Raw genomic sequence first — 10,726 nt, 5'->3', positions numbered from 1 at the left:
CTCGTAGGCTACCCACCTTACGAATTCTCCCTCGGCGTGCCTCCTTTTAGCGTTCCTATCGAGTCCCGCCTCCTTGGCCTTCGTGGGCGACGCGCCCCACGAATCCCGGCTCGGCACACTTGCCTTCGCGAGCCTTGTCCTTTACGGAGGACCGTCCGTCGCTAGACTGTCCCTCATCCGCTCGTACGCTCCACTACAGAGATCCAAACCGGCATGAGGTAGCGCAAGCGATCCTAGGGAGGAAGCCTCCCGGTATTCCCCACTTCCGTAATGTCGTCGACCTCTCGCGTCTCCGACATTACCCTAGGCCCATGTCCCTTCAACCGTCCATTAACCGGTTACACGGAACACTAGGCTTGGCTACTCCGCTAGCCAAGGGACGACCCATGTCCTATGGGTCGACGGGGGAGTCGGGGCTACATACGAAGTGTCCACCCCTCCTCTAGTACCCTTACGAGGCATCCACTCCTTTGGCACCCCGGGGGTACAAAGGTGCTCACCGAGGGGTACGTTTTCCAACCTCGCATGCGGCACCTATTTCCATGTCATGGCACGGGCCATTGCTAGGGAATTGTCTCCGTTGACTTGACAGCGACTCCTACCTGACGGAACGCCTTAACTCCGCAACTCCATAACTTCGTCAACCCAAGTGCCTACCAAATATGGCCCCCAAAGGTGTCACAGTCGAGTCCCAGCGATCGACCCGTGACAGGCTCCCCCACTTGAATCATCGACATCCTCGTCGATGCTCTTCCACTTCTTCAAACTCTTTGCCAGCAGTACTACTCTTCCAGACTAGAGCCACCCACGGCCTTGGCATCGCATGCCACGCTGACCTGCCCTCGAGTTCGTCTGCTCAACAACGCTACTGAAAAGCCCATTGGTCCTTCTTGACCATCCACTTTATATACGTGCGAGTCGATATCATGATAAGAGTCGAGGAGTTTGAGGTTTCTCGATGTCAAATATCGGAACTAATATTTGAGTGCCGGAACTACAAGGAGTGCCTTTACGCAGTTTGAAGTTCCTCAAAACCTGAAACTATTTTTGGCTGATGAGTTTTTCAAAGGAATACCAACACTGATATGTGAGTACCAGTACGTCATACGCTAGAGTGTTGCATGTACCGATACTCCTAATTTCAGTACTAGTATTTCAAGCCATGTCTGATAAGTTAAGTTAATTTCAACCCCAATTTAATTTAATCTTGTGCTTTAAGATTAGAGACGGTCTAGAAATATCTTGAAGAGGATTTTTAAGAGGAGATTGACGGGTTAGAAGTAAGTCGGGGACTCGGATGAACGATAGAAATTGTTTCCTACTTAAATTGCAGTTTTAATCCTTGTTTTTTAAATGGAGATCCATTGTAATACTCTAAAAGATAGAGAAAAATATGGAGAGAGAGCCTACAGATGTATTCTTATAATCAAATTTTCCCCTTCTCATGAATTAATTGAAAAACCCATCGAGGAGATTTTGCTTGTGGATATGGGTCGACACACCGTTGGCCGAACCACGTAAATTTTTTATGTTCTCTTATTCTTTGTTGTCTTCTTATTCTCATGTTTATTCTCTGTGATCATTCTCATCTATTTCCATTTATATAAGATCTAGTTATTCCCTACACTCGTGTGCCATGTGGGTTCGGCGTGTACGCCACTTCTTTATAAGCCTTGATCAATCTATCAAATCTTAATATGATGAGGAATGAAGATAGAAAAACAATAGTCTTAGAAGTTACTCTCAATCTTCAAGTAGTGATACTACAGTTGGACACAATTTGTTAGATGTTAGAACACAAGTAGAGCGAAACCTGCGTAATCATACATTGCAAATTTGTATTCTTTCTAACCAATTTCAACGTTCGTATACAGATTTGCTCTTTGTCGAATGTAGGAGACATAATTTAAAGAGAACAACTTTTGTTCCCGCTTGTGGGGAATTATGAATCAAATTTCCAACTATATATGGTCTATTGAAATTTAAAGAAAAAGAATCACCAACTTCTCGTCTACGTAACTACAAAAAGAATCAACGAAGGAATCACGTATATGTTGTCGAGTTAGGCGGCGTACTCCACAGCTTCTTTTGTTCGTCAAAGCTTCCGATCACGGCCGACTGCTTCTTGTTACCTAATAAGTTTGCGAATCGAGTATAATACAACTTTGTATCGAAATGGTCTAAAATGTTCACTAGTTTTCCGTTTTCCTTGTCAATGGCAGTCTGTCCACCTCTACTTGTATTGCCAGCTATAACTCTTATCGGAACTAAATTCATCACTGGATTTAGATTCGAATTTTCAGATAACAAAACAGCACCAAGGATTTCACCCAGAAATATGTCCTGAAAAATTTAAGTTACAAGATGAACAAACAGTTAATATATAAGCCTACAAAACAAGTAAAAAAAAGGAGAATTAATGAATGATGATGACTTACCGTATGGCGGTATAGTTGGTGCTTCTGCTGTAGTTTGTGCAGCAACGACAGCAAACGATATGCGAATAACGACTCCGGAGTCCTTTCGCCGGATTTTAGACTTTGGAGCATCTTACTAAACGAAGTCGCTTTGCGTTGTGTGCCGAGTGGAACGAGTGTGATACTAAGACCCGACTCTATGACGATCTTCGCAGCTAGGGGATCGAGAAACATGTTGAACTCCGCATATTCATTTGAAGGAACGGTGAATACGTTTCCTTTATCACCGTCTCGATCGACGATATGACCGCCCACTATATAAACATGCTACACATCGACAATCGCAAAGTCAGATGATTGCAAAATCAAGTGAAAAATCAGTATGTTTATGGCTGAATTGCAAAAAGAATCCCCGAAAAGTCTATTTGGAAACTAGATATTACCCTCATAATCTAACAAGTTCTTGTTATGTATACGCATTTTCGTTAACAACAAATACAAATAGCAACTAACCTCTATTGTCGAACGCGCGCTTGTGTCGGAGAGAACAATATTAGCCAAATTAGTAAGAGGTCCATTTGTTAAAACAGTGATCTTTTCACTTGGCTTAAGTTGCTTCGCAATGTTTCGCCAAACTTCAAAAGCCAATGGCTGCCTAAGTTCAGGGTGATCGGTGTTTCTCGGCGCTCCAAATTGGACCGAATTTTCAGCTGTATACCTGCCCGAGATAAGAGAGAACTCAACCGCACTTCTCGACACATGATATTCTTTATGTACTAAGAAATAAGATAGCATTAGCCGAAGCTATTCGATGAGAATTTTACGAACTAGATAAGTACGCGACAATTTTCAAATAAGCAAATTATAAAAGAAACAACATTACTAAGCAAGTAACGCATTTATTAGCTATATATAAACCTTCTAGGGCTTCGAGGAAGTGCGCGAGCGAGTCCGTAGAGTGTATCGGAGTCGAGGTATCCTCCGCTACCTTGAGGAATCGCCTTTACGTAGGTGCATCCGAGAGTTGGAGTGCCCAATGCAGTAACATTTCCGAGGCCTACGGGAATATCGTCACGGCCCATCATATGCAAAACGTCGTAGACGATGTCTATCGTCGCAGCATTCGCCCAACCGTTGCCACTAACTAGTACTCCCTACAAGCAACAAAACCATGATGATTCAAGCATCTTTTTAACACTCAAAGAGCCCACTTTTTGGCAGGTATATACGATATTTTCAAACATTTTCAATTTAAAGAATGATTTTACCTTGAGATCTATTGTTTCCACAGGAACTTTTAGGAGGTACATTAGTGTAACAAAGTCCCCAGCACTCATGTCCATGTCGAAAACAACAGGTTTTCCCCGAGTTCGACCCGTAAAATCCGGTTTGTACAGGACTTCTCTGTAATGCGGAAATTGCGCGGTAAAGTTAAAGCGACCGGCGTGTTGAGGGAGATTGAGAACCTGCACCGATAAATGACAAAGATATTATAACAATTAAGCATGATATAGGAACTTGTACAGAAAAAATCCTACTGCAAAAGCGACAAATCCTAGAGATTTTAATGAAAATATTGATCTCCATTTTCACATATATTTCTATATACTCGGCGCACACAAAATACTTACATCAAGAAAACTTTTGAAAAATGCTCTATCCAGCGGACTGTGAACATCGGGATTAGGCTTCGCTTTACTCGCGACAAGAACACGGACAGCTTCAGAACCTGTCACTTCCTTTGTGTATCCATCCTGATTACATGATTAAATAAACCGAATTATCGTACAGCAGGAGAATTGCAGCAATATTAGTAAATTCATCATTTAGGATTCTTCAATTCGAAGTAATCTAACACAGAAAATTACCTCGCATATTCCTTTATTGCTTCCTTTCACTAAGCAGAAGGGATCGTCGAGCCCGGTCTGAACATGGCCACTATGCACTCCGCCTTTTCGCAAATTGAACTTCGGTGTCGCGCGTCCGTCGAAGAACGGGTTCGAGCCATCATTTATGCCGTATGGTTTGTTCGACGTGACGACAGTAATGTTCAGATACTCCATGTCAGCGAATTCATTTTTACCTGAATAGTCATCGTCCTTGTTCATAATTGATACGGCTATTCCAGAAGTAAAAGAGTCCCACATGAAGTAGCTCTGCATATAAATCAAAGACACAAAATTGCTTATTGCTCAAAACTTAGCAACACATTGCTTTTATTAAAAGAAAAATACCACACAAGAACAATGTGCTGATTCAATCCTGATCTCATTTGCATCAATTTTCGTTAACCGTACCTCACGTCGAAGCCAAAAAACTATGATGCCCCTAAACTCACCTACGCATTCAAATGTAGAGAGGCAAGACCTGAACTTGAATAGCCGTATGACAGTCGGTGCACTATCGAATGTTACAGAATTCGTATTTGATTAAAATAGATAGATTGTTCATATATGTTTCCTTTTTTTTTTTGTTTTTCTTCAGTAACTCTCTCCAAGTTCGCGTAGCAATTTGCGACCCCAATATACATACTTCTGACAACGTAACTCTCCATTAACAATCATAAAGAGAAGCTGTGTTGGAACTCATCGAAGGACCTACCGTATAGAATTGGTTGTCGAACCAAGTGTCGCGAGTAATTTTCAGCGACTCGAAGCAGTATTGGGCCTCATAGGTACTTTGTTGCTGTTCAAATGCCATAAAAAACTGCTCATTTATCGGAATGGTATTCGTTGCATCAAGCGGGACGAGGGTAATCGGAATACCAGAATGGAACACCTGCAGTCACACAATCAAGTTCAAATAACTGCAATATAAAAAGTAGAAGAGGAACTAAGTTGCTTATGACTAAGAAAAGATAGAACAAATTTGCGAAGTTGAAAATGAAAGCAGTGGGACTCTTTCGTGTAAACCGAATACACCTATATTTACCTGATACGCCGCGAAAGGATCTCCGAAAATGTTGAACTCAGCATATGGATTACTAGTGTACCCCGTAAACAAGTTACCGTGGTCACCACACTGTCGAGGCTTGCAAGAGGCGGTAGCGTTCTTCGGACAGCAGCCTGTCGGGTTTTTCGATCTCACTCCACCTCCCATAACATAGATATGCTCGACGTTCTTCTTCAAGTGCGGATTCGACATGAGGAAAAGCGCGAAATTTGTATGTGAACCGATGAGAAACACGGTAGTAGGGCCCGAGCTTATTGCATCTATCATCACTTGTTGCGTCGTGGGTTGTCGAAGGGGCATATATCTCCGATTTCCCTGTTGAAACAAGCATGATAAATAGTCGACACATCGTCTTCGTCAAAAAATGATTGCTGATACATAAGTTTAAGGTTCTGATCTTGAAGATTCAATTTTTTCCCAACATGTGCTATGTAAACATAATATCGTGTATGAAATATACTTGTAACAACTTGAAATGGCGAACTTTTCGCAAAAATCAGTCTAAAATTTACTGTACCTGGGGAAGGAAACTCCTCCTGAGACCATAATTCGTGTCGATATCGAGTCGGCCGCCACTTCCTATTGGAATCGCTTGTCTGTACCGACAATCGCCTACTGTCGACATGCTCTGATAAAAATTTAAATTTTAAAACTCAACGGTCAAAAAAAAAGCGTACAGTAGTAAAAAAAAAAAAAGAAAGAGGAATAAGTTTGTAACATATCAAAATATCGAAAATGTTATCAAGATACATAGATACACTTGCCCGCAAAAAAAGATTACACTTTTACATTTAGACTCTCAAAAATTTCAAATTTTCAAATGTGTTCCTACCATTGCAAAAAAGCAAAGTAGTTAATTTCATATCGCGATAAAATTGTTTCTTTTTACGTATAAATTCAGATAAGCTTCTTTAATTACCTGTTCAATTAGAGAGAGATATCCGCCAACATTTGGATAAATCGTGCCGTCGTCGGATATTCCACCGTCTCCTCCGACTCCGACCGGAATGTCGTCGCGATTCATCATGTACAGAATATCGTACAGGTGATTGACGGAATGCCCACCGTCGGTCCACGCATTCGCGCTTATCGTAATCGCCTGTTAATATGTAATCCAATTCACTGAAACCATTATACTAGCTAAGAATCTAAGTATTTGTAGCATTCATTCCTTGCATAACTATTTGTAGCATTACAAATAATATGCTATTTAGTATGAGTTAGAAAAAATAAATCTATGTTTTTTTTAAAAAAAAATCATGTCAGATCATTAGCGCTAATTATTAATTTCAAAAACCCAAATTGTTAGAAATACGCAACCAATCTACTTAAAGCATACGGATACAGTTACACCCACGAATCTTAATTGTGACTCAGCCCAACCAGCCTCTCTCCACTTGGGCCGTGCCAGCCAGGCCTGCACAGCCCGGAACCTCAGTCATGGGGTCTGATCTCCTGGGGAGATCTCCTCCCAAGGTGTGCCAAGCAGATCTTGAGAGTGGTTTTGGTCCAATGGACCAACAACCCACTCAATTCTTTTTTTTTTCAAAAAAATAATACAAATATATATATATATGTATATATATATATATATATATATATATATATATATATATATATATATATATATACACACACTAGTAAAATGTACGTGCAAATGCACATAATAATTATTAGAAAAAGTTATAATTTTTTTAAATTATTTTTTAATTTTAGGCCATATTTTATATGATTGCCAAATATGTATCTAAAAAATTTAAAATAATAAATCACGCTATTAAGAAAGATATGCTTTAAATGATAAATAATTAACAATAATCTCTAATGCAAAAATTACTTTTGAAATTAAATAGAAAAATAAAATCTGTTAGGAAATAAAATTTTGAAATTAAATAGAAAAATAAAATCCGTTATCTTAAAAAGAAAATATATTTTGAAATTAAATAGATAATATCTAAAAAAGATATTTTAAAATAAAATAGAATAAAATATCTTTTATAAGATTTTCACACCCGTAATCTGTTATAGAAACTTACTTTTGAAATTAAATAGAAAAATTTATATTTTAGAATTTTCACATCAGTAATCTGTTTAGAGAACTTATGTATTCATTGCTGTTTCTATTTCTATTTGTATTTTATATTTAAAATTTTTCGTTCAGAAAGAGGAAAAATGGGCGCTATTTTTTCCGCCAAAATATGTCTGTCGACAGACCCAAATTTGAATATACGTGCTTTTATATATAATATAGATATATATATATTATTAAATAAATTTAAATATTTGTTTTTATAATTATTTATAAAATTTTGATTTTCTAATCAAAATATCAATTTAAATAAAATAATTTATTGTTTATATTTTTATATTTTATATATATTTTAAAAAAATTAAAAAATACAGGCGCGCGGTCCAAAGCACGCCCAGCCCGTGCCTTTCGGCTGAGGGGCCATGCTAGGCCGGAGGCTAGGAGCTCGGGCCCGGCACGGCCGGCCAAATTTGATGTCAGGCCGGGCGGGCCAGCCCTAGCCCGTTTCGGCTCGGATAAATGTGAGCCTCATTACACCCCTAAACATGACTCGGCGCCCAACCGACCCCTCACCATTTCGAATGTGACTCGACTAATCGACTTCCGTCACAAGGCGGAATGCTAGCCCTTTTATCCAACAAATTACTGTGCAATCAAAGTCAAGTGAATTTAACCTTTTAAGAGATTGCGCAAGCACAAAAGAGAGAGAGGACATGTTGTAGAACAAATAACTCATAGTTTCTCTTTTTCGAAGTTGAAATAGAGAAATAATTTTTTAAACAAAAAAGGAAAAAAAAAAAAAAAAACATAGCATCATAAAATGAAGATGCAAAGAAAGTGATACGACGATATTGCGCGTGCACGTATACTATAATCAAAAATAAAACCCGTTACATAGTGTTAATATACTACTGATCTGAGAAGCATGAATTGAATAACATATTCTAGAAGTGGATCGCTCGCCAGTTATCTAAATTCAGAAAAAAAAAAAAATTTTAAAAAAATGCAACTGAAAACTATAAAGCCAAACACCCTACAACAAATCTTGCACTTAAAACACTTTAAATAATAAGTGACGACGCTTTAAAATGTCAGCAAGAATAATCGCGATGTTTGTAAAAGTGTCGAGCAAAAAATCGTTAAATAAACATATCGAGATAAATATACCGACGCTTTAATATAGCGTCGAAAAATTTTTATTAATATTTGATAAAAATATGCTTATTAGCGACGTTTAATTATCATGTCGACACGTGCCAAATATTAAAGGCGCTAGAATATATAAAGTGTCGTATTTTATTATAGTGATACTATAACTAATCAAAGTTAAAAATACTAAAATCATTCTAAAAGTTTATTAACACATGCAAAACGTTTCGACTGCAGAGATCGAAGAATCTAAAAAAGGCCGAACCTTGAGATCGAACTCCGACCGGTTCTGCTTCAAGAGATAAAGAACCGCGAAGAAATCATCCGTATCCATATCCGTATCCAACAGAATCCGCCTCGGCTTCGTCGCCTCGGCGGCGGCGGCGCCAATCAAGCATATCGCAAGCACCCAGCAAAGCACTTCTTTCCCCACCATCCTCCACACCTCCCTAAATAAGTAGGGCTTTTCTTTTTCAAAAAGTAGTGCTTCTTTTTGCTATAAAATCCAAAACCAATAGGGTATCTTTTTATAGGCTAAAAAAAAAAAAAAAAAAAAAAAAAAAAGGCAAATTAAGAGAAGGGTGGATAAAGAAAAAAAAAAAAAAAAGTTAAAGAGAGAGAGGACAAAAAGATAGGAGAGATTATATATGGCATGGACACGTCGTCCGGGGTTCACATTTATTTTTTACTTTAAGGAGGAGAGAAAATTGAGTGCTCAATAATAAATAGAGGAGGTAAATTTACACGGATAGTCCCTGTACTATCCCAATATTGCAATTTGAACCCTACATAATCCCTCCTAGAGAGAGAGCGCACAAAGGTTTCCGTGTTGACGAGCCGTTTTCGATGCTACTTCCAAATCGACGATCGGCTATATTAAACTTGATTTAGAGTATTTAAAGTATCTAAAAAAAAAAATTATAAATTTTTGATATTATTTACGTGATGATTGAAGGGGTTTAAATTAACAATTTTAATAGTCGCGGTGACCTATTTGCAAGTTTAACTATATAGAAATATCAAAGTCATGTAAAATTTTTTATACTATATAAAATAATAAAATAAGATCAATATTTTTTGTCTAAAATTTTAGTATCGTATCATCACTTCTTTGCGAGATTTTAATTATTTTCAGCCGTTAATTTTGAACCATTTCAATCACTAGATAAATGACATCGAAAAATTATGAAATTTGTTTTCTAAATATTTTAAATACTCTAGATCAAATTTAGCGGAGTCGATCGTCGATTCAGAAGTACTCCTCGCATCAAAAATCAGTTGACAACACGGAAACCTTTACGTCGCTATCAAAAGTTCTTGAATATTTCCGGAGCAAAAGTTTGTATGATTTTTAGGAATCTTTATGTCACTATCAACAAGCTAAATAATTAAACTGCTAGAATTAAATAATTTATCAGAAATAAAGGATTGAAATTTTAAATTCAAAATCAAAGTTGTAGATTGAGAAAAATTCCACCAAAGCTTTCAAACAGCCCTAGAATTAAGTTACTTTGTATTGACCTTTTCAACTCCTTTAAATAGTCAATAACTAAAGAGTTAACTAAAAGAACGCGGACCAAGCCGCAATATTAGAATAGTACAGGGGCCACCTATGCAATTTTACCCTCTAATCTTTTTAAAGAATCCTTCGATCATTCCTGCTATGTAAAAAGTCAACGTAACGACAATTTAACAAAACGCACGAGGAGTTCATGTGATTGGTTGTTGGAATTTAATTAATTAATTACTTAATTAATATTATTATATTAACTTGGTTATTATTTATTATTTTGTTATTTAATTATTTTTTGTTTTAATATTTAATTAATTACTGACTCTGATCCGACAGAACAGAAGATACCGATCTTGGTCAGCAGATCCTGAAAAATAGGTACAGTAAAATATTTTTATTTTTTTTTAATTAGGTAAACTTCAATTTGCCCCCTGTAGTTTTGTTGGGAATCCGGTACTCGCCCCGGTACCGGATCTTGTGAATCCGCAACCCGCTCCGATACCGACTGCTGTGAATCCGGTACCGATGGTTGGGATTCCGCAACGGAAACGTCAAATCGGATTTTTACCATAAACCCGTCTCCTCAGCAAAAGCTGATACAATCATAAAAGAGAAAAATATGCAGGTAAAATAAGATTTATTAAATAAGAAAAGATTACACCTGAC

The 10,726-nt window shown here is 37.6% G+C and overlaps 1 protein-coding gene across 1 annotated transcript; it reads right to left on the bottom strand.

Moving 5' to 3' along the window:
• Positions 1,810-9,056, bottom strand: LOC109723724. Its single transcript, XM_020252192.1, has 12 exons — positions 8,813-9,056; positions 6,289-6,468; positions 5,887-5,997; positions 5,349-5,684; positions 5,019-5,195; positions 4,286-4,573; positions 4,049-4,171; positions 3,686-3,883; positions 3,336-3,571; positions 2,931-3,135; positions 2,439-2,744; positions 1,810-2,343 (listed from the first exon to the last, which is right to left on the bottom strand). Exons 1-12 carry the CDS (start codon positions 8,981-8,983, stop codon positions 2,044-2,046), a joined length of 2,631 nt encoding a protein of 876 aa, XP_020107781.1. The 5' UTR covers positions 8,984-9,056; the 3' UTR covers positions 1,810-2,043.

This window comes from Ananas comosus, linkage group 18 (genome assembly GCF_001540865.1).
Source record: "Ananas comosus cultivar F153 linkage group 18, ASM154086v1, whole genome shotgun sequence".
NCBI lineage: Eukaryota > Viridiplantae > Streptophyta > Magnoliopsida > Poales > Bromeliaceae > Ananas > Ananas comosus.
The sequence above is the reverse complement of the archived record's forward strand: the minus strand, read 5'-3'. Positions and strand labels throughout refer to the sequence as shown.